Source organism: Nilaparvata lugens, chromosome 2 (genome assembly GCF_014356525.2).
Source record: "Nilaparvata lugens isolate BPH chromosome 2, ASM1435652v1, whole genome shotgun sequence".
NCBI lineage: Eukaryota > Metazoa > Arthropoda > Insecta > Hemiptera > Delphacidae > Nilaparvata > Nilaparvata lugens.
This window is the reverse complement of record NC_052505.1, coordinates 59,981,405-60,008,518: the sequence shown is the minus strand read 5'-3', so window position 1 is coordinate 60,008,518 and position 27,114 is coordinate 59,981,405. Positions and strand designations below refer to the sequence as shown.

The 27,114-nt window shown below is 32.9% G+C and overlaps 2 protein-coding genes across 3 annotated transcripts; both read left to right on the top strand.

Moving 5' to 3' along the window:
* Positions 1-460: 460 nt before the first annotated feature.
* LOC120349656 lies at positions 461-5,562 on the top strand. Its single transcript, XM_039420138.1, has 4 exons — positions 461-581; positions 1,087-1,368; positions 1,802-2,904; positions 5,551-5,562. Exons 2-4 carry the CDS (start codon positions 1,287-1,289, stop codon positions 5,560-5,562), a joined length of 1,197 nt encoding a protein of 398 aa, XP_039276072.1. The 5' UTR covers positions 461-581; positions 1,087-1,286.
* A 1,535-nt stretch (positions 5,563-7,097) lies between these two features.
* Positions 7,098-26,849, top strand: LOC111058038 (pleckstrin homology domain-containing family F member 2). Of its 2 annotated transcripts, XM_022345534.2 has the most exons (10): positions 7,098-7,242; positions 8,919-8,983; positions 11,294-11,431; positions 12,945-13,008; positions 14,267-14,392; positions 15,632-15,738; positions 17,044-17,212; positions 22,180-22,274; positions 23,853-23,958; positions 25,344-26,845. In XM_022345534.2, exons 1-9 carry the CDS (start codon positions 7,227-7,229, stop codon positions 23,949-23,951), a joined length of 879 nt encoding a protein of 292 aa, XP_022201226.2. In that variant the 5' UTR covers positions 7,098-7,226; the 3' UTR covers positions 23,952-23,958; positions 25,344-26,845. The 2 variants fall into 2 exon arrangements, with proteins under 2 accessions (XP_022201226.2, XP_022201227.2); XM_022345535.2 differs by lacking the exon at positions 23,853-23,958 and having other exon boundaries at positions 7,102-7,242; positions 25,344-26,849.
* The last annotated feature ends 265 nt before the right edge of the window (positions 26,850-27,114 follow it).

The window sequence follows — 27,114 nt, the reverse complement described above, 5'->3', positions numbered from 1 at the left end:
AGAATTGATTCTTAGGTCCTAATTTGTAGATTGGGATGATTTTTGCTATTTTTAGATTTTCCGGAAACTGTCCTTCACGAATGCTTAAATTTATTAAATGATGGATAGGATTAATTAGTGACTCAAGATTTTCTTTGATTAATTTAGTTGGAATGAGATCGTACCCCGGAGGACTCCTACCTTTAAGACTATATCACGTTCATTAGTTCATCTTTTGTGACCTCTTTAAACTCAAATACTACATCAACTCCATACTCAGAATCATTAATTTCTGGTTCTCCAACAGGGTTCAACGATTGGGATAGGGAAGATCCAACGGACGTGAAATATTGATTAAAATTGTTGCAGATATCTTTGATATTTTGGGTTTGGTTGGGGGTCTCCATTTTTAGAAAATGAATTGAATGGGAATGATTGATGGCATTTTGATTTACCAGCAATCTCTTTCACTACGGTCCAAAACTTTTCAGGATTATATGAGCCGGTGAGAGGAAAAGTGGTGTAAGTCAAAAAAATGTCAATTCGAGATTATTAGTGCAATACAAAGCTAAAGGGTCATTCTGTTACATGGATAAGTGAACGTTGAAGTTAAGAACCTGCCTCAAGAAAAATTTAAAGTTGCCATTTCACAAATGCTAAAAGAAAAGGCTTACTACTCTACTGAAGAGTTTTTAATTGATAGCATATAACGTTTTCTACTTAGAATAAAAATGTAACTTACATTGTAAGAATAGTATTGTGATTACTATGTTATGACTTTATATAGTAGTACTAGTTGTAGTGTTAGTCTTTGTGTTTCTCTTCTAATATATTACAAATTGCTATTTATCTATATGCTGTGTAAATGTAATGTTTCGAAATATTTTGCTATACCTACTGATGTTATTGAAAATGTTCATTCAAGTTTTATTAAGAATAAGATGTTGACGAAAAATGTATTTATGCTAGTGACTTACATCATGTAATCTTGAACTTTTGACGAGGCCTGAAATGTACTGTACAAATGTATTTATTGGTCAATAAAACAAATTTATTATTATTATTATTAAAAAAAAATAGTACGTAGTATATTAACATATATTGAAGTAAGTCATAATCGTTTATATATGGTATCAAGGTGGCAGTGAAAAATATCTGTGTAACATATCAGCTGATAGGTTTGTTGGCAAAGTGGTGTAAGTCTGACTTACTTCACTTTTCCTTGGTAACATCATACAGCTTACAAAACTGCTTTGAATATTGGTGTAATAACAAGCGATTTTATAATTTGAGACTACTTTTTCATCATGGATATTTCTGATTTAGAACAATCAACGATTCTACAAGATTCTGATTCAGATTATATTCCTTCTTCAAGTGGAGATGAAGGTAAATGTATAATTTATTATTATTGTTTCCTTTGATTTTTATCATAACCTCAACTATTCAATAACTAATCTTGTAGTGTTTATCTCAAGTTATTAAGAGCCTAATTAATTTTAATCTCATTCAATATGATGCCTGTTATCAAAGAGCTTGAAAAACTACAAAAATTATTGTTTATGATGATAATTATTGTTTCTAATGAGCTGCCATCAGAATAACTGCAACAATTTTATAGGTTAGCTCAATCATGATTGTAAACTCAACTTTTTTGTTACTCTATAGTTTACCATGTAATCCGAGGTCTATAAAACATTCCATTCTTATTAAATATTTATTTGACCTAGTCAAGTAGTATTTTTAATTATTTTCAATATTGGAACTTTCATCAAAATAACAAAAAAAAATTATTTAATTTTGTTCCATGTAATTGTTTCAGACTCAGACCCTGCCAGCCCAACAGCTTCAATCAATGGTGACAGTGATAATGAAATCAGCACAAAGGAAAAGTCTCGAAAACGTACCAGAAACTGTAACAAGAAAGAAAACAGGAAAATCAAACGCAGTTTGGGTGAGAGCTATATTACTGCCAAAGGTAAAGAGGTGTGTAAAAAATTATTTTCAAACGATCCATGCAGCTGCAGGTTAAAATGCATTGAAAATGTCTCTGCAGAAGAAAGGGAGGGGTTATTCAAGAACTTTTATGGAATGGGTAGCTTCAAATCACAAAATTCATATATTTGTGGGTTGTGCCAGCAATTCACCCCAAATGCCCATAGAATTCGAGATGGAAGTAGAGGTAGGAAAGGTATAACTATAAAATATTTTCTTCAGCCAACTACAAAAAATGTGCAAGTTTGCAAACAATTCTTTTTGAGAACCTTCCAGATTTCAGATGGTAGAGCATTCAGAGCTCTGAAGAAAATAAGAGAAGGCAAAGAGCCTGGCAGTGACTTGAGGGGTAAGCAAGCTCCAGTGAATAAGACCGATGATGCTCGTCTAAAGATTGTAAGAGATCATATTGCTTCTTTCCCTGCATATCAATCCCACTACACTAGGACTCACAATCCAAATAGAAAATACCTCTCTGAGTTACTCAATATCAGACAAATGTACTTGTTGTACAAAGAGCATTGTTCTTCTATGAACACTGAACCATTATCTGAATCCATGTACCGAAGAGTTTTCAACTATGAATTTAATGTACATTTCCATCAACCTCACAAGGATACATGTGTCAAGTGTGACACATTCAAAATGAAAATTGATGTTTGTGAGGATGAAGAAGAGAAAAAGAATCTTGAAAGTAGCAAGGTTTTTCATTTACGTAAAGCTGAACTTGCTCGGCAGAAATTGAATGAAGCCAGGGAAATGTCAAAGAGTAATCCAAACACTTATTCATTTACTTTTGATCTGCAGAAGGCATTGCAATTTCCAATGTTGACTTGTTCACTAGCATACTATAAAAGGAACATGTATGTGTACAACCTCGGTTGCCATGACTTATCTGATGATTGTGCTTACATGTATAGTTGGTCAGAAGTAACAGGATCTAGAGGGTCCCAAGAAATCCTGTCATGTCTAATTCAACACTTGCACCACAACATTTCGAGAGATACAGATCATGTTATCATGTTCAGTGACAGTTGTGGGGGGCAAAACAGAAATATTAAAGTCTCTCTTGCTCTTATGCACTTTATTCAGCAGGACACATGCTCTATCCAGACACTGGATCATAAATTTATGATTAGTGGCCACTCCTTCTTACCCAATGATGCTGACTTTGGTGTCATAGAGAAATATGCAAAGGGAAGGGTAATCTATGAACCTTCTGATTGGTACAATACCATAGAAAAAAGCAAGCGAAAAAGACCATTCATGTTGAAAGTGCTGGAACAGAATGAAATTGTATCTTCTTCAAAGCTGGAACAAGTCATAACATGAAGAAAGGTCAATGTTGGAAAGGAGAAAGTATCATGGCTGAAGATTCAATGGCTTCGATATCAGAAGGATGAGCCATTCAAAATTTTTTACAAAGAAACCTTGAATGATGAGATGCCTTTTGAAGTGTTGGATATCACAGCAGCAAGGAGAGGTAAACGGTGCTTATCACTTGCCAACATTCCAATGGAACCGTTGTATACGTCTGCACGACGTTCTTCATCGACTTGAAAGAAGAAGGAGATTCAACTGAAGTAGATGATGCACCTATCATTGATAGAGGTAGTGAGAGTGAATCCGAACATTAAAGAGCATACAAGGACAGTTTATTACTTTTTTATTATTATTTTTCAGTGTTTCAACTATTTTAATAAAAGTCTAATAATTTTCAGTAAATATCGCTCATTGGCCTATTATTATTGAGTTCCATTGACCTATTTCTAACAAAAAGATTCATGGAAAAGTGGTGTAAGTCATTATTTTCATAGTAAAAACTTGTTTGAAAAGTTAAATAAAGAAAATTTTGTAAATTAACAACTTACTGATTTAGATCGAGTTATTAGGAAACATGTACACATGTTTTTAATGCTATATTTTGAGAATTCTATTTACAATATTAAGTCCAATAAACCCTCTTATTTCTCAAAAACTGTGAAAAGTGACTTACACCACTTTTCCTCTCAACGGCTCATATGAAACCTCATCAATTTTACTCTTATGATAATTATGTGTGGCTCGTTCAGTGGTTGAGTGTAATAAGTTTCTGAATCGGATGAATTCGTTTTTTAAAGCAATGCAGTAGGGCTGTCTATTAAGTTTCTTCTCAAGTTTATCGCGGTAACGTATTGAATTTATTAAGCCTCTGGTAATCCATGGTTTGATTTTTGTATTTTTTGAAGTTATTTTTATTTTAGATGTCTTCTCAAGAATAATATTATGAATAGTATCTATAAATAGATTAGTTGATAGGTTGATATTATTTTCTTCGATTACACGGTCCCAACCCTGTACAGACAAGGAATTCTGAACACCATTCCAATCAATTTTAAAATAGTATTCATCTTTTTCAGGAAGTTTGTCTATTTTATGAGTTGATAAATTAAGACATATGGCATAATGATCGGCGATCGCGGTTTGTACTACAGTTGTTGAAACTTGGAAAGTGTGCGGTAATCTGACAAAGTAGTGTTCGATGCAGGTGTTGCTAACCGGTCTAGTCACCTTATCTACACATGAAATAAAGCCTGCCTCGCTCATTACATCCAAGTACTTTTCTTCCAGAGTATGTGGATTAACAGTTAAGAGGTTGCAGTTTATATCACCACTGAAGATTTTTATACATTTCTCTGTTGGTTAAAGTAAGATTCAATGGATTCAATAAAAATGTCAAGACTTGAGTTGGGGCTACGATAGATTGCAAGCAGTTCAAAAGGAACACCGACCCAATCAAAAGTGAGGGAGAGACATGTAGCATTATTCCCTAATTGAATCTCGCGACATTTAGCAGTTATCTCATTGTCTATGTAAACAACAACTCAATCGCTTTGATTAATATTGTTATATGACCTGAATAAATTGTTGCCAGGAATCTCCATCAAATCGCTCTCATCTTTCAGCCAAGCCTCCGTTAAAATAATGCATGTGAAATGACAACCCAGGCTTTGTAATACTACAATAAATTCATCAATATTTTTTTTGTAGCTCCTAATATTTTGCTGGATTACAGTAAAGTTATTGAAGAATTGATATCTTGTCGAATCTCGACAACTGCTTGTGATTTTCTTGTCGGAAGTATTAGAAAACATATTTATGATATCGGCGAGTACATTATTTTATGTTTGCCTTTTTATTATATATTTCAATTGGTATATCCATAGTTTAACTGGTTAGGGATCTGTTACTAAATACAAGGTCATTTTTAGGTTAAACTTGGGGTGACTTTGTCTCATTATAAAAATTGGAATATTATGCAGGATATAATGCAAATTTCAATTCAAAATATGGAAAAAATACTTGCCTTAAAATTAAAATATCATGGTATTCTACCTAATAAAACAAAATATTCACCTTGCTTAAAATAAAGACGTTCTCGATATTCATTTTCTGAGACTCTGAGATTCAGCTGACTCTGCAGCTGGAGCCAACCTGCCATATGATTTTTAGACAGCAGAAACTAACATATTTCCCAATAAATAATTTGTAATTTTTTAAAGTGGATTTCATTTAATGTTATTATTCATTTTACAGGTTAGCACTTAATTTCACTTTGTCTAACTCTTGAAAATTATATATTTTATATTTTTCTTTCCATATATTTTTCAAAGTGAGACCCTTGGTTAATATAGTCTCTTATTTTCAAAAATATATATCTTTGTTAAAGTTAAGAAAAATATCAACTTTTTATAATGAAAAATACTTTTCAAACATTGCAGAATATAATAAAAAGTATTGCAAGAGATTTGTTTCAACTTAAGTATTGATTACAAGCTGTAAAATCTCAAATCCCCATTATTGGGACAAAGTCACCCCATATACTGTATAATAGGTGCTATATCATAGCTACATTATGTTAAGGCTACATCCAACTACAACATTCAAAGTTTGGATTGGGGTAAGTGGTCTTCCTATTTATTTTTCTGAGTTCAAGTACTTGTTGGCAGAATTGGAAAATATACTAGTAGTTCTGTGAACAGTAGACCTCGCGCTCAGTAAGTTACATTGACCTGTTGTTATGTTTTCTCAAAAATTAATAAATAATTTATCAATTTAAAATGTCTAGAAAAATCCTAAATAAATATAGAGCTTTCTGTCCTATCGTACCGTGACATGTCGTCCCGGAATGTGAGTGTGAGCGCTGTTATCAGGTCTGGCTGCAACTGTCTACAACGTTGATGGAAAGATGCATTTTCAAGATGTTCGATGTTTTGAACGGGTAGTATTATAGTCAACTGTCTACTAAAGTTGATGGAAAGATTCATTTTCAAGAAGTTGGATGTTTTTGAACGGGTAGTATTACAGTCCACTAGACAGCTGATTTATGATGAATAATTTCTATAGTCTGATTTTCACGGTAATATTGGCATATGAAGGAGACTCCTTTTTCCTTTTATAATATCCTTGAAATGCAAAATTTTAAAAATCTTGTATATACGTCGACTCGCAATTTAAAAAGGAACATACCTGTCAAATTTCATGAAAACCTATATGCGCAACATAAAAACATTTAAACATTAAGAGAAGAGCCAAACCGTCGACTTGAATCTTAGACCTCACTTCGCTCGGTCAATGAGTTTGAAAACTAAATCAATTTAACAATCCAATCTAAAAACTAGAATTCAATCCTATGGATAACCGTAGGTCCAGTATTTAAACCTACCGTAGCCAATTTAACATGGATCTTACAAACTATACACTGTTTGCCTTTAATACTACACTATACGGTAAGTCAAAATGAAGTACTGTGATTCAGTAATTTTCCTTACAACATATCAAGGTAACGTAGAAATTCATGGTTTCTCAAACAATCCATGAGTACTACTACCACCGTACCACTATAATGAATTGATAATTATAATTTAAATAACATTATAACAGATAAGAGAAAGCAGAGATATAACAGAACTCGGAGAGTCAATTTGAAATGTGCGCCATCATCAACCTATACTCATCCAATGCCATTTCAATCTTTGAACAGCTGATCAGAATCTTGCGAGTTGCCAAGTTACTTGTGAAAAATGATAATTAAACGATTTTTTCAGAAATTTTCAACATGAAGGAATATTTTCACAATATTCATCATTTAAAATATCAATATTACAATAAACTATTTTAATACTGCGTCAATGGAATGAGGAGTCCATTGGATTCCGCAGTAGCGGAATTCTGTCAGTGACAGTGTGGGTGAGTGGGCGAATGTTGAAAACATGGTAGACAGATTGGGTAAGTTTAAATTACAAATTATTTCATTTCATTACTTTATTTGCTGTCAACTCAGATCAAATTCAAGTTCACTATCAATCACTGTTATTTATTCTTGTATTGGTGAAATTTATTTCTCATTTCAACATTTTTAAATAGTTCAGAAGTTTGTAAACTTTCAGTAGTTTGGTTATAATACAAAGAATAATCTGCTACTCAAATGACCTTACTTGGAAGATGATTCATAACATGGATAATTTAATCCACAACAAATGAATAAAGCTTAAAAATTTGAAAATACTAATTATTTGAATCATTTTGTATATCCTCCTCCAACGATGACATACTTAAGCTATACTATGCCACTGAAAAGAAAATGTTTTGAAAGTAACTATAGATGAGGTTCTTAGAAGGTTTCAATTAGTGGAGACTGGAGAGATTATTATTATTAGCTAATTCTAAATCCAGAAAGGCTTTAATATGATTGAGGGCAAATAAATTATAATTTACAAGACTTGTTAACCTGAGTTTTATACAAGCCTAAGTTATCTTAATTTACAATATTACACTATAATAATATTACATTAGGGTTTCTATATTACATTGTATTATTACTCATATCTCATTGCCACTGAAATCAACACTTTAAAAAATTTTTGTATTTCTCTAAAATTGGTGTTTTCATCTTACACTGTTTTAGGCCTATAACTTAGCTTAATTGTAAAGCTAAGTTATAATCTTAGAATCTTACAATCTAAAGCTAAGTTACAATCTTACAATCTAAAGCTAAAATACTACATTTGCTTGCATTTTTTCCAAATATCATCATAATTCATGAAGACTTTAACCTCAAATCTATTTCAATGGATTCCCTGCAAAAATCTAAATGAGATTTAGCTAATTTAGTAGTCACTGGAATAGTAAAAAAATTAAAAATTATGGAGTGTGCAAATTTTTTTTATTTTCCCAAATATCTCCAACAATTTTGAGTTGAGGCTATCAAGTGACTGAACATTTTTTCTTGAGAATTTAACATTCTACTAAATCCAATAATTTAAAATACTGTACCTATTAATCACAATGAAAACAAGTTAACCTCTTTCAAAGCAAAAATATTGCACTTTTCTGCACATTTTTGCAATATCTTAAAAACTACTGAAGTTAGAAACCTGAAATTATTTTCATTGGATTCCGCGTTAAATTTTACATAAATTCTAAAACCTATTGTAACCATAAAAAAAATTATAAAAAATAAAAATCGATATGAAAGTTTAAACTTTCCGCCATGTTTGTTTAGCTAATCCTTGGAAATCGACAACAATGCTGTACATGGTTGATCACGTCTTGACCTCCTCTATCGATCTATGTAGGTCTCAATGCTAGATTCCGCGGCCCATAAACTAAAGTGCCCCCAGTCCGGCCGCGTTTGAAGGGTTTTATCTTCAGTGTCTCTTGATTTTAGAAAGAGTTCATATCAAAAGCTTTAATGAACTTGATAAATCAGATGATTTGATAAACGCATCAAGTTTAATTTTACAGATTTTTTATCTGAAAGCGTTTCGCACAAATATATTTTATATTTATCCAGTACCCTATTTCATAATGTTCTAGATTTCAAATAATATTGCTTGGTTTTTATGTTAAAGTTATGTATAAAAGAAAAGTTAGTAGAAATCATTCCTTTTTTATTGTTTCAGTGAATAGTGAAGCAAATGCTCGTCGAATTGCTATGGTTGAAAGCTGCTTTGGCAGCTCGGGACAGGTTAGTATGATTACTACTATCATTTTCTGATGTATAACATCTATTATTTCAAATAATCTTCAATTAATTCTATTATTATGTACAGAAAAATTCTCGAAATCATTTCAAGACCTGAAAAATTACAGTAGATTCGTACTCCTACTAGTTTGTCTGAGGCTGGATCAATCTCCGTATCAGTCTCTGGGAGATAAGTTACATTCTTGAATGCATGTATTCACTTTTTCTATACAGGGCTACTACTATTATGAAATAAAGTAAAATGATGGTTTTTTATTCCAATACATTCTTGCAACGTATTCCAATACTATGCATACCATAGCTGTTTTACACTACTTTTGATGAAGAATTTGTTGAAAAATATCTTAAGTTGAAACAACAAAAAAATTCAAAATAGATTTGTCAAGAATATGATTTTGGGAACAATGGAAACGAATATTGAAATAATGTTATTTATCACTTTTCAAGTGTTGCTAATTAATACTGAAAGACTATTTGAACCGTGATAAGAACATCTTGATATTCTGACCTACATTCGCTTCCGATCTCAGGTCTCAAATTATTGAGAATATAATCATTGTATCATGATACCAGGTTGTCTATGTCCAAAGCAAGCTGCGACACCAGTGAGATTTTGGTGCCCCTACCAGTTGTGGTGTGGTGTCCATACTGTAATGAGCGCAATAAGAAGAAATGACTCACGACTTGCTCGACCGTTATTTGGTGATCTAAATCCAAAGTGACTCGGGTTTAAGATTGTCACTTTTAACTACAGCATTAATCATAAAAAAATAATAATTTATTTTCTCACGGTCTAGCCATACAAAAACAAATGAGATTATTTTATAATTGAAACATTAACATCCGATAGAAATGCAATACTAAGGGCCGGTTTCCGAGCTCGGCATCAATAAGTTCTGGACTTACAGAGTCCACGACTCAAATAAGCTCTCGGGTCTAAATTGACTTTCCCAGTCACGATTTTATCTTCTAAACTCCGGAGTCTATCAAGTTCTCGACTTATTTGAGTCCACGACTTTAACGCAGTAAACATGAGGGAAATTCACAATATTTTACTGTTGTATTGTTGGCATTATAGCAAAACGGAAACAGCTGATTACAGCGGGACAATTCAAATGAGCATGCTCTCCAAAAAATACGTTTTGATTTCTTTGTAGGCCTATTCAAAGTAAAACCTTTGAAAGGTGAATGAATAAACATTCCATTTTACGTCATGTTATTATTGATCATTGATCCTAAACAGTGATTTTGGAATAAAAATTTCATTAGGCTATTGAGACTGAAAACGTATTTGTTTTGAAAAAAAAACTGGAGAATATGACATTGATTAATAACATTCAGATTGGAATATAAATTCCAAGGCAATCCTTGTATTATTTCGCTTGAACATTTTTAGGTTATGTCAGAGTCATAAAATTAGGTTAGTTTTTACAAATAATTCTGATACAATTATATTCCAAAATGAACTTGCAAACTATAAATTATGAATTTAGATGGACTAATCCAAATAATTTAGGTATTCCATGACATCTATTTGGCTTTTTATCTACTCCAAAACAATAACTGAATTGTGTTTGCTCAGTTAAGTCTAGAACTTGAATTTTAACCCTACCCACGTCGAGGGTTCAAAATCACGCTGTTTCAAGTCCTGGACTTTACGATTTTTGATAAATCATTGACTCGGAAAGAGGCGAGAATCTAATTCAAGTCCTGGACTTATAAGCCCTTCACTCAAAAAGCGAAATTATAAACTCCAGGGTCTAACATGATCTCTAAACTCCAGAGTCTATTTAAGTCCTCCACTACGTTAACGCTCTGACTCGGAAAGCCAATTTTCTGACTCCAGAGTTTAAAGCCAGTTAAAGTCTAGAACTTAGCTAAATCCCGAGCTCGGAAACCGGCCCTAAAAGTCAGTTCATGAGAGAGCACGATTCTGCTCTCTATACTTATCTCATCAATGTCTCCACTAGGATTATCAAACAATCAAGATTAATAGAATTTCACTGCATAACAGAAAATTAATAACAAGAAAGATTGAATTAACCCACCAATTGAATAATTACCATTTAAACAAGATATTAATGATTATAATAATTTCCATTGCATAATGTACAGTAAATTTGAAAAATGGGCTATTTTCTAAGCGTCGAAAGATTGAATAATTCATTTTTGGCGTAAAGAGCATTATTTTCACTTTCTATCAAACAATGGTTGAATATGCAATCTCCAAAGTTGATTCTTAGATTATGTTTAGGTTTATTTGTAACATTAATAATTTTATGTTTGTTACAGCCTCTCAATGTTCCCGGAAGAGTTTTGGTCGGAGAAGGTGTCCTGACAAAAATGTGCCGAAAAAAGCCCAAAGCGCGCCAGTTTTTCCTATTCAACGACATTTTAGTGTATGGAAATATTATAATCAACAAGAAAAAGGTAAATTTCAAAACAGTCTTAATTTTTAAAAGAAGTTTTTGTAGTAGGCTTAATAAACGATTCAGTGAAGTAAATTTTACATGTTATTTTGTTTGTCTTTCCTCCAGAATACAGGACTACACATCAAACTAATCGAATCCCAAGTGATATTAATAAGCAGTGCACCATGAATTTCTACAGTCTTAATTCTGTATCCATAAAATCCCTTCTAATCAATCTACTATTTCTGTGCATTTCACAAGACATGACGAATTCCTCACTAGAATAAGGGCACACATCCAACAATTCTTCCTTCACTTTAACTCTAAACTTATCGTCTTTAAAGTAGAGCGTGCACTAGGTAGGTGGAGCGGCGCGGCGCGGAGAATTTTAGACCTGGAATTAAATACATGTGATCAAGTGTACCTCCGTGCACTAGTAGCGCGGCGCGGATTTCGAAAAAGTCAGGCGTCGCGCCGCGCTTAGTGCAGGAGGTCAGGTCGGAAATTTCCGCGCTCGGGTAACTTCGTGAAAGCTCGTCTGTTTCCGACCTCTGTTTTAGTAAACAGCCTGCTGTTCTTCCAGTTCACATTCTAATCAATTACCTGGTTAATTGGTAAGCTAATGGAATACACCAACATCATCTCTTTTTTCCTTGATAGTTCCTCTTTATCTGCTTCATCCACAACTACTGCCAAAAATAACATTTATCCATCTGAGTCATTCATCACTCACGTCTGCCACTTTATCACAACCTCAAATCAGAAATGACTTCAATTAGAACACTAACTTCAACAACTATGAATTAATTCAAATTGCAGTTGACAAGTCTACGTCACGACTAACTAGTCCAAAACGGCACCGTGTCGCGCCGCGCCGCGCTCGCAGTGCACGGACCTTCCATTTTCCGCTCTCCTCCGCGCCGCGCCGCTCCACCGAACTAATGCACGCTCACCTTTAGAGCCTTAAGATGTGCTGGCAATGAGTTGTAAAGCCGTATTCCTGCAATTTTCACCCCCCCCCCCTCCTTAGATACTAGTTCGATGGATGTCATCTCTAAGGTTTTGTCTATTTCCAGTATTGTACTAATGGCACAACTCCCATGTGTTAAACGTAGGCCTATCTTTATTTATATCAATGAAGCAAAGGAACTGTGACATGTATAGACCAGGGAGTGGGAGAATCTTTATATCTTTGAAATAAGTTCTACAACTTGCTCTAATAGATTCATCCAGCATCACTCTTAACTGCCCATATTTCAATCCTAATTATAAGTATAGCATAATTTGAATTGCCTTAGAATTCAACGCCATATGACAGAAGAGAATGGAACTCAGGAAAATAGACACTTCTAAGAGTTCCAGTATCTATCAAATTCTTCAAGGTTCTGAGAATTTCGGAGTTTGAAGTATGGCAATCTCTACCACCTCATATGTACATAATCCGATATTCTCTCATTAGTATGATTTTGTGATTGGGTTAGTTTTTTACTTTCCTTACCGCATTCACTAAACTTCTGTTTAATCTTTTTCAGTACAATAAACAACATATAATCCCACTGGAGGAAATCAAATTGGAGTCGTTAGAAGATGATGGACGTAAGTTGATGTTTTCAAGCAACTAGATATTCACTACTAATTCTATACATTCAATTATATTTCCATTTTCATCAAAGTTTGAAACCTAGCATACGTTTCTCAAATTGTATCGACTTTTCAGTTGTTAGCAATTACATGAAATCAATTGAATTGAAAAAAAAAATCCAATAAATTTTCATCAAGTTTTTAATTTTCATTTTATCACTTACATATTTTTCTATACATATACTCTACACTTCATACATGCTTTCATTTTTTTATCAATTTAATTTATTCATAGATGTAGTCCTAGTTGAAACCATTAATTATTATTCTATTACCAGTCATCCTTGTTTGACTTCTATGGTAACTTAAGCCGGCCACTAACAATACTGCAGGCAAGTCAAGCACGCTTGTATAAGCAAACCTGACCTGAAAGTGCACACTAACGATACTATGTTTACAATTACTGTCAAAACGACTGGAAAAGTCTCTAACATGAAATAAACCACCAGTAACAACAAATAGATTACTTGAAAATACAAATTATAATGATAAAAGAATAATTTAACCTCAAATAGAGCATCGAAGGAAAAATAAACAAAGAATTGTAGAGACAAAAACCTAACCTTAGATTCAAACAGCTGTTTTTCGGTTGCAGCCTTTCGCCGAAGACACAAAAAGCTTGCACACGCGTGCTACAGTGAGGTCCACATTATAATTGCATTATTTGATGAACATTGGCATAGCCACCTCTAATACAAGGCCCCGCCCTACGATATTGCAACGTCGCAGCGTAGGCCTAGAATCTAATATACGATTGGTGAAAAAGATTTAAAAAAATACCAGCTGATCTTTTTCACCAATCATGTATTAGATTCTAGGCCTACGCTGCGACGTTGCAATATCCTAGGGCGGGGCCTTGTATTAGAGGTGGCTATGACATTGGTGCTGCTATCCTTGTCTATCATTCGATAAGCAGATAGAGCTATCCTTTTCTAGCTCCGTAACGTTTGCAGATCGTTTTTTAATATTTTCTCTTAATTATAAAAATTCATTGTTTATTTTTTTGAAAAATATATTCTCTTGACAAATAAAATATAATTGTTTATTATCAACAAGAATGAACAGTAAATATTACAACAGATATACGGGAATCAGCTATGTACTGTAGAAGGCAGTGGCTGCTCAGAGAATCGGCAACGCTTTAAAGAAATGCTTGAAGAAAATCGATACACTTCAATTAAACTGAAATTTAATGCGTGCTTTTTATTTACAGAACTGAGAAATGGGTGGCTGATTCGGACCGCGACAAAATCGTTCGCAGTTTATGCAGCTACTTCAACAGAAAAACAGGAGTGGATGGCCCACATCAACAAATGCATAGAGGATTTGTTGAGGAAAAGTAAGTGTGATGTTTTTATTTTGCCTTCCTACGTAAATTAGCCGTTTTCTGGTGTTTGTAATTTGTGAACATTGCCTGTTTGCATAGTTGATTTTTTGTTATTGTCTATCAAAACTTACCTTTAAGCCAAGTATCTATTTCATTTCTCATTTTTTAAACTAAATTTCTACTACAGTGAGATTAGGGAGAATGAGGATCGTTGATGTTACGAGGGTTGTGTGAAAAATAAGGTTCCCACCTTTTTTTCAGGTGTAATGCATTTTTTATTTAAATAGAAAAATACATCATTGGAAAGCTTTTTTACCTAATTTTCGATATAATCTACAAATTTGTCCACGCATTTTTGTTGACGACTTTTGAAATCTCGCTTCAAAGAAGTCCACCTCCAGTCCGTGGATGAATTAAGTGGCCGCATCCTGCTATTCTTCTTCATCAGTCTCGAAACGTTGTCCACCCAAGTGTTGCTTTAATTTTGGAAACTAGTGGAAATCATTCGATGCAAGATCAGGTCTGTAGGGAGAATGTTCAAGGAGATCCCAGCCAAAACTGTCTATTAACTCCTTGGTTTGGTGAGAGAAGTGTGGTTGCGCATTGTCGTGGTGTACTCTAACGCCAAAGAAACGTTCACTTAGGAGTTCGCGCTCAAGAAACGTTCAATTAGACGAATCTCTTTGATGCTCCTCTGTTTGGTGAGGGTTTTCGGTTCCCCATATACGAACTTTATGTTGATTGACTTTCCCGCTTACATGAAACGTTGCCTCATCGCTATCAATGAGATAGTAAAGCTTATTTTTTACATATTTTTCATAATAATCTACTGATTTGTCCACGCATTTTTGTTGACGACTAATCCACTTTTGAAATCATTCCCTCGCCCATAGTAAACGTTTTTCGTTATTTTTCAAAAAACATGATTTGTGGACTTTACTTTTCTGGAGATGTTGTCCAAGCCTCAAAGAGGGGAAATAGAACACTTATAACACACCATAATAAATGTGATGCTTCAGTGTGTAATTTCATGTGAAATTATGTTGAGTACAGTTTTTTTAATAAATAAATTTGTTTGAAATTAGGACATTCATTTTGAATCACTGTATAGTACTATAAAGTACCAAATTCCACAATATTATGGTTAGATCACTACACTATTCTAAATATATTGATCAGCGCGATCACGGAGCGACCCCAAATACATTGATTTTGTGAATTTTAATGAATTGATGGAATATTTATGTTTAGGTGGAAAGAAGGCTGTGGAGGTGCATGCTGCAGTTTGGGTACCTGACTCTGAGGCAGCTGTTTGTATGCATTGTAAAAAGGCCCAATTCACCGTCCTCAACCGAAGGGTAAGTCTCAACTCACACTAGATTTGCATCAACAAATTTACTAATAAATATTGATTGCTATTCATAACGAACTTAGATTTTTAAATGAAATTTAAATTTATATTTTCGTAGTCAGACTTCTTTATGAATGAGATTTACGTTGTAAAGTCAGCACCTGACTGGTTTGCTATCCTCGTCTATTATCAGACAAAGCAGATAACTCTATCCTTTTCTTACTCAGCAACGTTTCCAATTAGTTTGTAGGCTGAAAATAAGTATAATGGTGAGGAATATTTCTCTCAATGAACTTTTATTTCATCAGATGTGCTTGTAGTGAATAAGTTTGTTTCTAATTCTTGTATCAAAAATGTTCGAAGTAGATTTATGTCTATGCTTATGCGTTACAGTCTTTCGTGCTTATTGAGGGTAATTTCGTTAAAATCTATCTAAATTCAAAATTCCATGTCTGTAAAGTGTTTGTACTGAAAATTGGACAAGTGAAGGAAGCATAAACCCATTCTACTTTTTCGACTGTGTCATTACCTAAATTTTGAAGAAAATAACACAATGATTGCCTTGGTATTTTATATAATAAATAGAATCACTACGAATGAAATGAATCATTAGAATTCATTACAGAATTATGAAAACATTCCAAATTTATTATTCAGCCCAGTTTCTAAGACACTTATTGGATTTAATGGGCTATCAAACCTGTAGACTTGACATGGTCCATTCGATTTAATAATAGTGACCTAAAAACCGGGCCGAAATCATGAAAAGATATTCTTCTTGGTGAATATTATTGATCATTCTGAACAAGAATTAGTATTACGAAAAAACGCTGTGAGAAAATGAATAATTTGCCAATAATTTATTCATTTTTTAATATTACGAAAAAACGCTGTGAGAAAATGAATAATTTGCCAATAATTTATTCATTTTTTAATATTACGAAAAAACGCTGTGAGAAAATGAATAATTTGCCAATAATTTATTCATTTTTTAAATTAATTTATGCAATAATTACATTATCAAAATGATAGAGAGAGGACAATAAGGTAACCTTGTGCTATTCCTCTCTCAAATTTAGATAAGGTTACACATAGCCCGATATATATAGGTTGTATTGTAGCTCTTCAATTCACAAAATGTTCAGTCCTCAAGTATTTTCACAAAGCTGTCCCATCAATTCCACTGACTTTATAACGTGAATCTCACTATAGGTTTAACGACGCATTTATTCACACAGAAGTGTTCAATTGATATGGCATTTTGAAACATAATTGTATGTTACAATTGTCTTATTTATATTGTTTTGCTCAGCATCACTGTAGAAAGTGTGGCGCCGTGGTGTGCGGTCCCTGTTCGAACAAGCGCTTCCTCCTTCCGAGCCAGTCTTCCAAGCCACTGCGTGTCTGCCTCGACTGCTACGACACCCTCTCCAGGGCCAAGGCCCAACACAACAACATCTCCGAGCACGTCATCAACAAAGGTCACACTCACTATACTATCCATCACAGCTTTATTGACCTTTTCTTTTGAACAAAAGTGTCTCTAATTAGGCTTAGATTTCACATAATGGGGTTCACAGTTCTCCAATAATTATTGTTATAATTATGTTTTAAGTTTTAGGTCATTTAGTGCTTATGTAGAACTCTACTAGAAACTATGTTTCATATCACAGTTTCGTCACTACTTTAATACACAAACAGTAGATCAGTGTCAATTGTGCACTCCATTAGTAATATGATCATGAGCACTCTTTATCTCTTCTTCTTCTTCTTCTCTTCTTCTCTATATCTATAAAAGGCTAAGCCCCGACAGACTAAAATCACACCACAGCCCAAACTACTGAGTCTACAAACTTGAAATTTTGCACAATTGTTTATGATAGCCTCAAAACATCCACTAAGAAAGGATTTTCAGAAATTTTCCCCCCTGAGGGAGCTGGGGCTCCAAAAAATTTTGTACTTTTCAACCGCTCATTGCACAGCAAAGTCATGAGGAACTTTTTTGTTCAGCTACGAAAAAAAATAGATCTATGCAGAAAAATTCCGACCAGGAGCAGAGAGGGGTCCAGGAGATGGCATTTTTTGAAAATTTTCATGTAAAATCACACTGCAGCTCAAACTAATTGGCCTACAGACTTAAAACTCTGCACAAATATTCTTCAAACATGCTAGACGCGCACTAAGAACGGAATTTGAGATATTTTGCCTCTAAGGGTTTCAAAGGATGAAAAAGGATCCTATTTAGTAAGGTTATGAACATGGTAAGGTGAATGCCATATGGAACTGAAATAATTGACACATGATATTCTAACATATGTTGTAATCATTGGAAAGCTTAAAATAATTTTATTAATCAGCTGATCAAATTTAATTTTCTTTGGATCGAAAGCGCAAGCTTGTCACGTGTTTGTTCCATTCTTACATTCCGATTAGAACAGAGCACAGAGATTTTCTTTGGTTAGGAGATTTTTGATAATTCTTTTTTCAAATTCAAATTTTATTGCAAACAAAAATCACATTGAAAAAATTCTTAATAGACAACAAGATTACAAAAACGAGATGTCAAACATAAACCTACATTTATTTATAGCACGGCCAGAAAAAGACAAACTTGAGTACGGTACTAGCCGTGAGTTCATTCAATATACTGTAATATTTTTGTGTTCATATTTTGTGAACAAAAAGTACGAGTTGATGAGAGATGTGAGTAATTTCTTATATTTGATCTAAATGGTTATTCATATTGTAGTAGTCGGGGTCACTTCAATCAAAGTTTATTATTTTGTACGGTAGCTAATAAATTTCATACGTATTGATTGTCCATAATGTATTCAGTGTCCATAATGGAAGTGATTGAACTACTCAAAATTAATGGCTTACTGGTCCTTCATAGAATTTATAGTATTCCTGGTGATTGAGCCTGTCCTTTTTCAGCGTTGACTATTAATAATAAAGCTTTATTTACAACTACCTTACCTGACGAACTTCGTACCGCCAAAAAGTCAATGTATCTCATGTCACACTTTACTTTATTTCGTGAATCATGAAATGTATCTGACAATCAATATTTTTATTTAGTACATCTGAATACGGATTTCCTATGTGCTTAGTCATGCAGCATTCATTATTCCCGAAACATATTCTTCTCAATCAATTGGTCTAAGAGTGAAGTGTTGAATTAAAAAAAAATAGATAGGATAAATCAGTGTTTCAAAGATGAATTCAATGTTTTCATAGTTGTTGATTGTCAATAGATGGTCCAGGAAATATGCGATGTACAATAAAACACACAGAATTAATAGAAAATTCTTTCCATCTTCCATTTTAGGATGAATATAAGCTAAGCTTAATTTTAAAAAAAATTGTAAATTATTCTGCCATTAATGAATGCAATATGAACAACTCTCTTCCATGAGGTGAATCATTTTTTTCCAACATTTTCCGGTTACTCATTGATAGGGGAGTGATAATTATTTGTATAGGTGTTCTAAGGAACCATTATCTACAGCTGGTATCAATCAACTACACTTCAACTCCAAACTACCGTTGTAATACCGGTAGCCTATACAATTTATCATAGGGTGACGTGTTTATTACAGCTGGTAACTTTAGATGCTAAATCATAGGCCTATTATCCCAATATGATCTTGAATCATGATCATCTTTCCGTTCTTCGGTAGCCGCTAGGCCGACAATTTCGAAAACATAGGTCTGTAAAATGGATTAATAAATAATCATTATCAGCCACCCTATTAAAATTTCTGGTCAGAAACCATCCCCAATGCCGTTATGTCAAGTATTTCTCAAGTCATAGGGAACAAACACACAGACATTCATTTTTTTATATATATAGAAGATAGAAGATTTCATTCGGCTCAAACAAAAGCCTCTCTAAATGGAGCTAGAATGATAAGGTTGAAAACTTTCAGTTCTGTTGTTTTAACATTTTGTTTTCAAATCACATTCAAAAAGTTCATGTAGTACCTACCATTGTGTTTGAGACACTTCTGGCGCTATCATAGTTTCACAACTATTCTGATCCACACTCCTATCTCTTGCAGTTGTTAACCATATCTATAATAAAATAAAGAGTTGGCTTATACACACTTACGGGATAGGAAAATTATGTTTGACGCATCATCACGTCTGAACTATAGGACTAATTAACTTGAAATTTTGCATATAAGCTAGATTCTTAATTAACCAAGGATGGTTATAGGCCTATTTTCAATTCTTCAAGATTTCATTACGTCAAGTTTTCAGATTATCAAGTTTGAAAATAGATCCTTGCGAAGCACGGGTTCCTACTAGTATGATATATTAATGGAATAGTTGTTATTCCTCGACATTTCCTATGAATATACCGTCTCCTGTATTGTAATCCACATGGCCCACTTTACCATTTCAAGTATTTATCGGTCAATAAATATTTCTATTAGCCTCTTTCTTTCTTTATCGGGCGCTACAGCCCTAGGTGAGCCCTGGCCTTCTTCACAACACGCCTCCATTCTTCTCTGTTCATGTATCGTTCTTTCCATCCTCTCACCCCATCTTTCTCAGGTCATCTATCACTTGGTCCACCCACTTGTTCCTTGGCCTTCCTTTTTTTCGTCTGCTGTGCAACTTGCTATTGAATACTATTTTGGGCCTTAACGAAGCGTACTATATTTCCTCCTTTTATTAATGTTTCTATTTCTTCATTTTTTCTTATTCGCCATTGCTGCTCATTAACCTGAACGCAATCAGGTTAATTTCTGTTAGCCCACCATAAATTAATTTGTCAATGTCTTGACGATTTTTGAAAATGATAAACTCACATACATTGTCATGATGAAAATAATTAAAAAACCTTTAAAATGATTAAGAAACTTCTTAGGTATCCAAACTGAGAATTTCAGATATTTATGATTGAGCTAGACCAAAGAAGTAAGTATTTGGTTAAAACGAGCAGTAGTATTTGGTTAACACTAGCACCTCATCTAGTTATCGATAGGAGCACGTCAATTTGAAAACTCATTAGAAGTGTTATCTATGGCCGTTGGTGTTCGCCCTTGGTGTAACTACAATCAATCGTCAATCATTTGAAATGGGACCTAATGTGACACCGCCAACAGTGCAAAACTGTTAGTTTCATATTTTCTAGTTTGAAACCAATTGCATGAAACTGCGGAGCCATCCATGGCTCAGCCGAAGACCATTCCATTCTACATAAAATTTACAACAAAAAAATATTCAGTAAAATTTTCTTATATCGACCATAGTTTTCGAGATATACCGATTTTTCGATATTTTTTTAAAATGTTAATTACTAGAACTATAATTTAAAATCTAATTCTAAGGATATGGTGTGGAAGAGGAAGAAATTTTCAATAAGACTCGTATAATTTGTTACTTTTTTGACGATTTGAATTTTATGAGCGCTCAAAGTTGAAGAAAGCTCATTTGTCGAGTTCAAAGCATAATTTCAAACAGTTTAAACGCTCATAAAACTTTAGCAAAACGTCAAACAAAGGAATGAATCTTATTCGAAATTTCTACCTCTTTCTAACCATATCCTTCGAATTAGATTTTGAATCTATATATCTAGAAAACTAAGGATGATATATGAAAATTTTACTGGACATTTTTTGTTTCAAATTGCATTGAAAATTAATAGTCTCCGGATGTTACACCTTTCGTGGGTCATCATGTATATGATATAAGTATTGAATCTGAAATTAATCAAATATAAAATATGGTTTGCTTCTTGGGGTTTTCCTAATTTGCTTCCATTGAAAACATTTGTCGAATATCGTTTTTAAAAAAATTCTCCTGGCTTGAGTCAAATATAATCAACTTTAGTTATTTTCATCGCAGTTTTAGAATCTCAGAATTTATTTCACAATATATTGTACCAATAATAATACACTCAATAACTTTTCTGACCATAGTGGAAGAAACCTCTACTACCAATATTTGTATCCATGTGTACCTCTATATTATAACGACATAATTTATCATTTATGAATGGATAGGGTTTCGATCGATTTCTTTTGTTTTTATTTTGGGCTTTTTATTTAAATCGGTCTAGGCAGTTTTTGTAAATGCATAATTTTGTTTTATGTTGCGTGTTCATCATGTATTCAGTTGATAGAAGATTCTAATCTTGACTTTCATCCATTATTTTACTTAATTCTCATACGATACTTAAACCTATTATATTACTTGTGTGATTTTGTCAGATTGTTTTGTTGATATATTGTTTTGTTAAAGACTAGGTCGAGTGGTAGAGTGAACATCACTGTCCAATCTCCGCCATCAAATAAAGTTTAGTCATTCTATTTCATTATAAATATGTTTTATAAGTGTAGTCATATCAATACGTTTTTTCTGAATCGAAGCATGTATATGTTTTATATGTTATCATGTAGCTAATTTCCAAGCTATAACTTACATTTGATTTCAACAGACATGAAAGAGCGTAGCGGATCTGCAGACTCTTCAGGGGAAGAAGACTCAGATGAGGATGAAGATAACCGACAGAACGACACTACACCCGATCAGGTATGCTTCCATCTTTTATACTAAATAAGCATTTCTGACAAAATGCTCTCGTCTTATCTGTTAGTTCTTTTCTATCTAGTCTTTTTTTGAAATTAATTTATGGGAATCCACTCGTGAAATTTGATATCATACAAATAATTTATACTATCCGTTCATTAGTCTTATTGAAATGTACTCAATTAATCAAACACCATTTGACATGTCGTATTCATCAGTGTAAATCTTGAAATCATCCAAAAGATTAGCATTATATTTTGTGCAATGTTCATTATTCTTCTCAATGCACTGAAAATGTTTAAAGATTGATTTCAAAATTGATTGATAGGGCTGATAGGCTACTCTTTTACAGACCTATTTAGGACTTTTGTGTTCGATATAACGTTCTTGAAAATACATACTGCACATCTTAAGAGAACAAAAACAGATAAATATATACATAAAACTCCTAGAAAGCGGTTAAAAACAGTTCACGTTTTTACTAGGAGGGTAGGCTGATAATTAATGCACACATGCTTGTAGAGCACGATCCAAATAACCCCCAGAAGCGAGCCTGGTGGCATGTGGAATTTCTATTCATCCTCTACATGACTACGTAGTTTGAAGGCGTTGCGTTTGGTTGGTTAGTGAATTAATGGCGTCGTTTTCTGGTGTTATGAAAACGCGAATCAAACAACGCGCTGGTATATAATTTTCAACTGCTGAGAAAGTGAACCCTAGTGAGATTTATCATCGTTCAAAGGTTGTTTATTGTGACGATGCTGTTAATAGGTCTACCATGGATCGATGGGTTATAAAATTTCTAGATTGCTAACCTGGAAAAGCCTCAATTGTTGACGAAACACGCAGCGAACGTCTAATCCCTGCCACAGACTATAATCATCGTAAACTTGACGAAAATTTGATTCAAAATGACTGTCGAATCACTCTACAGCACCTCGCAATCCAACTAGGAATATCCAAGGAATGTGTCGGCTTCATTATTGAACAATTGGGGTACCTACCATAAAATCTGTGCACGAAGGTTACCATGCCGTCTGACAGGTGAGAATAAACAGCTTCGATTGGAATGCTGTGAAAAATTTTTGAAGCGCTACCGTGAGGAAGAGACGACTTCAAAAATCATTATTGAGAAGAATCAATAATTAAACGACGATAAATTTCACTAGGATTCACTTTCTCAGCAGATGTAAATTCGATAACAGCGTGTTGTTTAATTCGCGTTTACATAACACCAGAACACTACCTACTACGCCATTATTTCACTATCCAAACCAAACTGGATGAACGAAACACCTTCAAACTAACTACCCAGCCATGTAGAGGATAAATAGAACTTCCACATGCCACCAGGCTCGCTTCTGGGTGTTATTTGGATCGTGCTCTAAAAGCATGTGTGCATTACATATCAGCTTACCCTCGTAGTATAATTCTCTCCGACACTAGACATTTTTTTAACAAGTACAGAATCAAATTTCTTTCAATTTCTGATATTCCACATTTAGCAGCCTACACTAGATATGGTGAACATACACAGGCACATTAATCATCTTATTAATACCTACTTTTGTTGTAAATTAGTCAAGCTCCGACGAAGCAGGCCAGAAGAAATATGTTTCTCAAAACGACAGTGAAAATCATTTACCTAAATGGAAGCCTCTCCGGTCGACTGTAGTTTGATGAATAAGTAAGGAGTTATTCCAATGAGTGATTAACGTTGCATGGTCTGAACAATTTTTAAAGATTGCAATCATTTTTTTATTCTACTACAATCTAGTGAGAAGGTTGAATTTTGAAATAAATCATTGTATGAATTTATAAATTTTTCATCGTTGAGTTGTTTGAATATGAGTTGTTGAATATTGTGGGTAATAAAGTAATTGAGATTTACATAAGTTGCAAGTCAAGAAACTTTTTGAGTGGAGTTCAACTAATACAGTAGGTCTACTAATAATTATTCTCATTTCATAATCATATTTTTTTAAAGATACAACGTTTTATGTAGATACAACACATCATATATTATCATCTTCAAATCAAATCTTATTTCGAATCGTTGAATATTTATTCATTTTATTTAGGCCTATTTGGTAAAACTTATTAAATAGTTGGTTGTATCAAATTATTTCATTCAAAAATCTTTACCAACATATTCTTCAGCCTACATCAATTACAGTTATAAAATATATTCTAAATTTACTTTTTCAAAGTGTAAAACAAATTATCAGGCTTAGATAACTTATCTTCTTTGAATGTATTCCGATGGTTGCTGTATTTTAGCATCTTTCTGTTGAGCTATCTTGTTTTTCACTGATAAATTGGAGCTATAGCGTTGAAAATAAGAAAACAGTAATCTCCAATCATGGTACCTTCTGGGATCCTCAATACATTTTATCTATAACAGTATTTTAGCCGTTATTTCATCGAAATAAATTTTTTACTAAATCGTTCATGAAGTTAAACTATATTCTATATTAGGCCTATTCTAATCTTTTTCTTGTATCTAGATACCACAATTTTTGGCATTTGAACTAGAATGATAAGTGTGTGACTGACTAACAGTGGTGATTTCTCGACTTGTTAATATTATTGTTATATTCAGTTGGTTTGCTTCATACTTTTAATTATTGAATCCAATTTTTTTCGAGTTGAGCAGTGCTGACTACTTGAGTTACATCAAAAAATGTTTATTGTTTATATTTTGGTTGATAAATGTTTAAAAACAATATCAATTCATCTTCATCTGTAAATGATTATAATCTTTTATCTGGATGATCAGTCTGCTTGCAGTTGTAGATTTAGTGTAGTATTATCAGTAGTAGTAAGATAACTAGTTCATTCTTATATCTTCAAAATTATTTATTTTCTTTTTACGATTACGTTTTTTGAGCATTACAGAATTCCCAAACAGAATATTCTGAAAAAGTATAATGCTTGAGAAAGGTTTCATTGTCTATTTATATTGAACGAGCAGGCGTAACTCGTTCCCCGAACCATCATCATTGCATGAAATGTTATGTATTATTGAATGTTATCTCTGCTCATTTCATTTATATATTTCTGTTCTTCCAGCCAAAGTTTTATGGAACGTCCTCAGCAGCTAATGGAAGTGGAGATTAACAGCAGCTTAATCTACAAGAATTTATCTAAAAAGTATATTATTAATTTTGTTGATAATTGAGTTAGCAAGTATTCTGTTGTTTACTTGTACTTGGACATTGGTAACTTTAACATAATTTGTAATAGTTTTTCGAAACGTGTAGGCTAACCTTTAAATTTTTCGAAGTGCTCGTCAATGTCAAATAAAATTTGACATTTTGTGCTTAAATCAAAAAAGTGAGTTGTAACAAAATAAATCTTGAAGAATTAGTTTGATATTTAATAGTTTGGTTTATAAGACTAAAGTATTCATAGCATATCAAGTCGTCTATGAAAAATCAATTTTTAATATGTTTCTTTCTTTATTTTTAAACTGTTGAAAAATAATGATTCTAATAACTATTGTAACTATTCATGATCAGTTTACTATGAGTTGGTTCGTGTGATGATTCATAAGTGCTAATTACTCAACTGAAAACTCCCCATAAATCCGTAAGATATTTGATATTTACAAGTAGCCTTCATAACAAAGACTGAAGATATTATATTATTTGTATTTTGTAAGGTAATACGAAACTTTTATTCTTTTTGCTGTTTTTAAGTTCAATATAATAAATTGTAACTTTACTCAACAGATGTCAATGGCTTTGATTAGCTTACTAGGCCTATATATGTTTTTCTGGATCTGATTTAAAGACCAATTCTATTTTTAAATGCAAGCAATCAAAGCTTTTTTCAAGTGGCTAAATATGTTGAGGTACCTTTTTCAATATTGAAATTGAATGAAATATTGTTTAATGATTTTGAAGAATTTCACGAAACGTTTGGCTGCTCACACCAGTGTGACCTCTATTACATCATTTATTACCTTCAAACAACCAGTTGAAACTTGATAGATGAATTTTGTAAATACAAAAAATTTATTGTAGTTTTTTCTAGCAGAAACTTGTTGAGCATTGATAAAAATGAATTATATAACTTTGTTATCTTTTTTAGTTATAAAATGATTTAGCTCTGTTAAATTTTCAAATCAAAATGATAGCCTATTCAAACTGTTTAATAATTACAGCTATTGTATTGTAAAATCTCTTCTCTATAATATTCTGTAGTATTCTTTGTATTCTTCGAAATCAAGAGAAATGGTTCTCTTGTAATAAGTAAATTAAAGAACGCAATAATTTAAAAATATGTTTTGAAACAACTAATCACATAATCACCTTCTTACATAGGTACTTGGATTTTATTTCACATTCACTATTATATTTAGTTTAGAATATTCTGAAAATATTATCTCTGTCATTTGTATATTAATAAACGAGTGCAACTCGACGTTTTTTATTCTTGGGTATTGAGATGAAATAATATCACACTGAAGCTGTAGGTTATTCTCCACTATTAATATTAAATAATCAATCAACAAGTTGCATAATCAATTAAAAGTTGTAAATAAAGAATATTTTTTTAAAGCTTTCCAATAAATAGTTTTTCTAACCTGTCTCATTCCTCAACCCTTCTTCCTTGAAATAGCATGGTGATATTCACTTCAAATTATAAGTATTCTATTATATTTTTTCGTTAGGGCTACTGTTAAATAGAAAGAAAAAAATAAAAATATAAGTACCCTTTTTCGTTAGGGCTACTGTTAAATAGAAAGAAAAAAATAAAAATATAAGTACCCTTTTTACTTTCCTTGCCCTACTACCATAGGTAAGGAAAGTATTGCTTTCCAAAAAAAATTAAGGTA

What these genes read in the sequence shown, in the direction of transcription:
- LOC120349656 (XM_039420138.1), top strand. Translation starts at nt 1,287, where the DNA reads ATGGATATTTCTGATTTAGAACAATCAACGATTCTACAAGATTCTGAT. An exon ending in TTCTTCAAGTGGAGATGAAG is followed by an intron (nt 1,369 to 1,801) that starts GTAAATGTATAA and finishes TAATTGTTTCAG; the next exon opens with ACTCAGACCCTGCCAGCCCA.
- LOC111058038 (XM_022345534.2), top strand. An exon ending in GTCGTTAGAAGATGATGGAC is followed by an intron (nt 13,009 to 14,266) that starts GTAAGTTGATGT and finishes TTTTATTTACAG; the next exon opens with AACTGAGAAATGGGTGGCTG. An exon ending in CGAGCACGTCATCAACAAAG is followed by an intron (nt 17,213 to 22,179) that starts GTCACACTCACT and finishes TGATTTCAACAG; the next exon opens with ACATGAAAGAGCGTAGCGGA.